This window comes from Canis lupus, chromosome 8 (assembly GCF_048164855.1).
Source record: "Canis lupus baileyi chromosome 8, mCanLup2.hap1, whole genome shotgun sequence".
Lineage (NCBI taxonomy): Eukaryota > Metazoa > Chordata > Mammalia > Carnivora > Canidae > Canis > Canis lupus.
The window spans coordinates 53,652,948-53,659,036 of NC_132845.1; the positions used below are offsets into that span (position 1 = coordinate 53,652,948).

Below are 6,089 nucleotides of genomic sequence, written 5' to 3' on the forward strand. Positions count from 1 at the left end.
ACCTATAAGGTCTAGGAGACTACTTACTCAAATGGGCGAGTACAAACACAAAGAATCAAGGATGACAGAGAATCAGGTAAACATGATACCACCAAAAGAAACTAATAAATCTCCAATAACTGACCCTAAAGAGAGGTTTCTTAACTATCTGACAAAGAATTTAGAATAATCCTTTTAAAGAGGTTTATTTAGCGAGGGACACCTGGGTGGCTCAGTGGTTGAGCATCTGCCTTCAGCTTGGGTTGTGATCCTGGGGTCTTGGGATGGAGTCCCACATCGGGCTCCCTATAGGGAGCCTGTTTCTCCTTCTGCCTGTATCTCTGCCTCTCTCTCTGTGTCTCTCATGAATAAATAAAAACCTTTTTTTAAAAAAAGAGGTTTATCAAACTACAAGAACACACAGACAACTAAAACATAATTAGTTGTACAATACATGAAGAAAATGAAAAATACAAGAATACACACCATCAAACAAACAGAAATCCTAGAGCTGAAAAATGCAATGATTGAACTGAAGAATTCAATAGAGAGCTTCAACAGCAAACTCAACCAAGCAAATGAAATAATCAGGAACTATGAGATACACCATTTGAAGTGATTCAGAGATGAAAAAAAAAAAAAAAAAAACCAAAATGATAGGAAAAAAAAAAAAAAGCCCACAGGACTTATGGGACATTGTAATGGAAATATATGCATTATGGGGATTAAAAGGGAACGGAAAGTCTACTTACAGCAAGAATGACAGAATACTTTCCAAACTTGAGGAGGATATGGATAGACATTATTCGTGAGGCCCAAAGGACCCCAAATAGTTGAAGTAGAAAAAAGTTAACTGAAAAACACATTGTAATACATTTCCCAAATATCAGAAACAAAAGAGAATTTTGAAAGCAGCAAGAGAAAGGTGTCATGCAAGGGTCTCCTATAAGACCATGACCAGATTTCTCAACAGAAGTTTTGCAGGCCAAGAGATTACATATTCAAAATACTGAAAGAAAAAAGTGTCTTGCAGCCAAGAATAATATACCTGGCAGAGCTGTCTTCTAGGAAGGAAGGCCAGAAAAGATTTAAACCTTTAAACCTCTCCAATCAAAAGACAGAGATTGACAGAATGGATAAACAACATAAGCCCATAATTTCTGTACATAATACTTAGCTGGATTCCCAGATGGAAGTCCTAGACTCTTTGGACTCAGAGAAACTAATTTTTTCCTCTCCATTCCTTAAAACAAAATTTTACCTATGGCCCCACATTGAATTTACCCCAGTTTAAGTTGGATCCAGTCTGACCCTGGACCCAGTTTGATTGAAGTCAGAGAGCTAATAATGTTTAAATCAGACCCTGTTCAACTCCAGAACCAGTCTGGTAAAAGACAAGCTCAAATCTAGTCAGAGAGCTCATGACACAATAGTGAAGAGCTCAGATACTCAAAAGGGACATCCATACGCAAGACTTTCAGGCATAGTGTGAAAGTAGTGAGCTAAAAGGGCCCAGCAAGTACCTGTGCCTATTTGCTCTTTGCTCCCAGGACCATTGGGTGGAAGGATACTATTGGACTCCAATTCTGACACCAAAACTAGTAAAAAATTAACTGGCACAAATTACAATTTTCAAGAGTTTATTAGAGCATATATCAATTCTAATTGGGAAGCATCACTCTAAAAGTGATGAAGAGGACTCCACAAACAGGAGCTAAGGGAAAGGTTTATATAGAAAAGATATGTGGGTAAACAAGGGAATATTTAGTTTGCTCTAGCTTAAGCAGTTGTCTAATTTGCAAAAACCTAGTTGGCTATTTCTGATTGTCTGTTCTTGAGTTTCATTTTCTCAGATTCAAGTGCATTTACCCTGGCTGAGGTTTTGATTTACTTATAGGCTGCCAAGGAATTAGACCCACCTCAGTCTTGACTTCTTTGACTACTTTAACATATATTCTTAAAACGATTTTAACCCCAATTAATTTAATTAGTAATAATTTGCAAATCTGCATTGATAAGTATAAGCACATCTGTTTGTTCTGAATTTGAAATGGATACCCCACTCCTTCCCTCATTCCGCCAGTGGATTCTTATTCACCTGTAAAAGAAATAAGAACACACAGCCTGACTTTGCAGATTTATATGTGTGATTTCCTCTTTCATATGGCATGTGAATAGTAAGCCTTGTCCTGCTCTAGTCCCCAGCAAATACACTGTACATGCATACATAATCACACAACCAGAAAGAAAATCCTGCCAGTTCATATTATCAAGACTTGGTTTGTAGTAACAATAGCATTGTAGAGGCTCAAGTTTTTAAAACTGTGTATATGAACTAACATTTTTTTTTTTTTTGTGACTAAAGCCTACTGAAAGAATTTTTTTTTTAATTTTTTATTTTTTTTTTATTGGTGTTCAATTTACTAACATACAGAATAACACCCAGTGCCCGTCACCCATTCACTCCCACCCCCCGCCCTCCTCCCCTTCTACCACCCCTAGTTCGTTTCCCAGAGTTAGCAGTCTTTACGTTCTGTCTCCCTTTCTGATATTTCCCACACATTTCTTCTACCTTCCCTTATTTTCCCTTTCACTATTATTTATATTCCCCAAATGAATGAGAACATATAATGTTAACCATGTCACATATATACGAAAGACGTGGGCTTTTGGATGATGTCCCTCTTTTATTTGCCAAATTTATTCACCCTCTACTGTGTATAATTAAGTTGATGTAGGAATATTTTAGAACTTTAAAATGGAATGTATAAGATTATTCATCTATCTGTCCTTTCCTAGGTAGTGAATTAAAACATGAGAACCAAGGGATCCTTAACTACTACATTCCCAGCAAGGACAATGGCTGGGGAAAGGTGATTGTAGCAACCATGCTTTTCTAATATTACATGCTAAGAAAGCACTAATGGTAGGAAGTGTTTGGGATTGTAGTGTGGAATGGGAGCCTAATGTTATAGAAGGAGCAGAGACTTTGGGTTACTTTTCAATTGTTCCTAGAGTTTAATTGCTTCAAATTTCCACCTCTAGATTTTTTTTTTTTTTGTCCCCCTGAAGAAAATGGAGCCAGAGAACTGCTTCCTTGCAGATTCTTAATGATCATTTCTTTTTCTCATTTCCCCCTTCTGTGCTTTTTGTCATTAAACAATAACTTGGTAGGACTTGGAGGAAGTGGTGGAGAGGCTCATCTGGGTTGGGCACTGGAGGGGATGGCTGCAGTGGTAACTGTACTTTTTATTGCTATCATTGTTAAAGGTGTTTGGTATTTTGGAGGAGGCTAACAAGAAATTCCATTTAGAAGACTATTCCATCAGTCAGATAACACTGGAAGAAGTCTTCATGACCTTTGCTAAACAAGAAAACATAGAAGCTTAATGAGAAAAAGGTGCAATGAGTTTCACTTCTAACTAGTGACACTATGCTGTCTTCTTCAGTACTTTCTACTACACCTGGATACATGGAGGGGCATTTCTGTGTGTATATCTGTATATATACATATATTTATGTAATAAAGACTCCCCCAAAGGGGACCATATGTCAATTCTTTTTATTTATTTAAATATTTATTTATTTATGATAGTCACAGAGAGAGAGAGAGAGAGAGGCAGAGACACAGGAAGAGGGAGAAGCAGGCTCTGTGCACCGGGAGCCCGACGTGGGATTCGATCCCGGGTCTCCGGGATCGCGCCCTGGGCCAAAGGCAGGCACTAAACCGCTGGGCCACCCAGGGATCCCCATACGTCAATTCTTTGTAGACTTACATGGATTGCTTGTGCAAATCTAAAGGCATTTGGTAAAATTTCCATTTTCTATGCATTTATCAAGGTGGGGACAAGGATCTATTCCTGAGTATTTTGAATGTTTGGACAGAAACATCCAGAAATGATGGAGCTGTCAGATGGACACCCTGAAGAGTAAAAGCTTTATGTTTTAGCAGCTGAATTATACATAAGAGGATCATAAAGCCTGGGGGTAAATCCTCTTTCCCATAGATATATATGCACACCCACACACCCATATACACACACCAATTTTGTAACAAAAAAGTCTAATTGAAATCAGTATCAAAATTTATGTGGATAAGTTGGATTATTTCCAAAATTCAAACCAAGATTCTACATTTGTAAGAGAATCTTTGCACCAAGAACATTTAGAGTCCAAGAAGCAAAAACATTATTTAAAAACAGCGTATTTACTTTTCACTCTTGCCCAACTCTCTGATTAAGAAGGAATGAAAGAAAAATAAGATATAAAGGGAGACAAAGTTCTTCTGATTGTTTAGGCACATGAAGTCTCATAATAAACATGAGAAATCTAATCACTTCTCTAGATTCATGGGAGGATGATCCTCCTGAAATTACAAAATGGAAAGTTACTGAAGCTGTTGTATTTTGGGATGGTTTAGGGGTGGTGGTTTTTATATCCTCAATTGGATATTGTGGGTAATAAAGTGATATTTTCTGTCTTACTGTTTTTAGGTGTAATACAACTTTCCATGGGTTCCAACCAAAACTACCCATAGATCTCTGGCATGTGATTTCAGTAATTGTAAAATTTGTTTCCCAGGCTGTCCATCTCTAAAAAGAGAGAGGAAATCATTTTATTATTTTTATTTAATATTATTATTTTTATTTAGTTTCATCTCATCGCCAGTTGGCTTTATTAATGATCCTTTAAAATAATTCCTTCAGTCAGGTGGTCTTTTTCACTGGCCCTCCCTATTTTGCAACCCACCTCTTACCTTCAAGCAAGAAACAAACAAAAAAAGCGTCACTTCCCCTGCTAAGCTCTTTACATGCATTGCATCATTTAATCCTACTACAAACCTCAGGGTGAGGTAATCATTCTATTTTCCTCATTGGACACGGAGGCTCAGAGGGGTTAAGGGATTTACACAGGAGCACCCAGCAAGCAAGCAGGAACAGGGGCACCTGGGTGGCTCAGTGGTTGGGCATCTGCCTTTGGCTTAGGTGGTGATCCCAGGGTCCTGGGATCAAGTCCCACATCGGGTTTCCGGGAAGAAAGCCTGCTTTTCCCTCTGCCTATGTCTCTGCCTCTCCGTGTCTCTCATAAATAAACACAATCTAAAAATAAAATAAATAAACTATACTCGTTGCTAGAGGAATGCTAAGTTTGCACAGGTGGGGGGTAAAAACCAAGCAGGAACATCCCTCAGTGTACCCATTAAGAGCCTGACAACTACACAGCAAATGGAGTAGGGAGTTCTCTCTCTGTACGTCCTTACAGCTACGCTTAGCACCCTCTCCTGACAAAGCCTTAACCTGACAGTTTAAGGGGCCCCCTGACTGGCTCAGTGGTTGAGCATATGACATGGCTCAAGGCCTTATCCAGGTCCAGGAATCGAGTCCCCCATTGGGTTTCCTGCAAGGAGCCTGCTTCTTCCCCTTTATCTCTCATGAATAAATAAGTAAAACCTTAAAAAGCAAAAAAACAAAAAACACGAGAAACTGACAGTTCAGGAGCCCAGATCCATTCGGCGCTGAGAGGCCAGAACCTGATACCTGGTCCAGTAGGGAAGAGAAGCGCCCTCTGATAGAATTCAGAACCTGGGCTGCCAACCATTACGCTACAGTGGAGGTGGGTATTGGGGTGGGGTCCTGCAAAGAGGCAACCATGGACCAATCTGTGGGTGCCCTGTACCCTCTCTCAGAGCGTGAGGCCTCCTTAAACTCTTCTCTCGCGCCCTGCCTGAGGCACCCAGACCCCGAGGGCCCTACCTCGTGGCCCAGGGAGCGGGCGGCGGGTCAGGGGAGCGCGCGGAGGACGCACAGGGGTCTCCACGCGCTGAGCAGCCACGGGCGGAGGCCGCCCAGGCCCAGGCAGGAGGCGGCGCAGGCTGCGGAGCGACACACGGGTCGCCCCACGGCCGCGTCCGCGTCCGGGGCTTTGAGTGGCCCCAAAGCAGAGTGGCCCCAAAGCTCCTGTGCCTGCACCTCTGCCAGTTACCTGTTGACCCCCACAGACCGTAGAGGGCAGTGGCCACTGAATCTCCTCCCACTTCCCGCCGCCAGCTACCGGCCTGCGAGGGTGATCAGGCACCCGAGGCACGAGGGAACCCGGACAGGCGGAGGATG

The 6,089-nt window shown here is 41.4% G+C and overlaps 1 protein-coding gene across 18 annotated transcripts in view; it reads left to right on the forward strand.

Moving 5' to 3' along the window:
* Positions 1 to 3,535, forward strand: part of LOC140638546 (phospholipid-transporting ATPase ABCA3-like) — a 191,204-nt gene extending 187,669 nt beyond the window's left edge. For 17 of the 18 annotated variants that reach the window (XM_072836105.1, XM_072836109.1, XM_072836101.1 and 14 more), the window contains 2 exons: positions 2,779 to 2,852; positions 3,250 to 3,535. In XM_072836105.1, the coding sequence (XP_072692206.1) occupies positions 2,779 to 2,852; positions 3,250 to 3,369 (194 nt within the window). In that variant the 3' untranslated portion in view covers positions 3,370 to 3,535. The remainder of the gene's footprint in view (positions 1 to 2,778; positions 2,853 to 3,249) is intronic. The other variant, XR_012035571.1, reaches the window with a different exon arrangement.
* Positions 3,536 to 6,089: the final 2,554 nt, after the last annotated feature.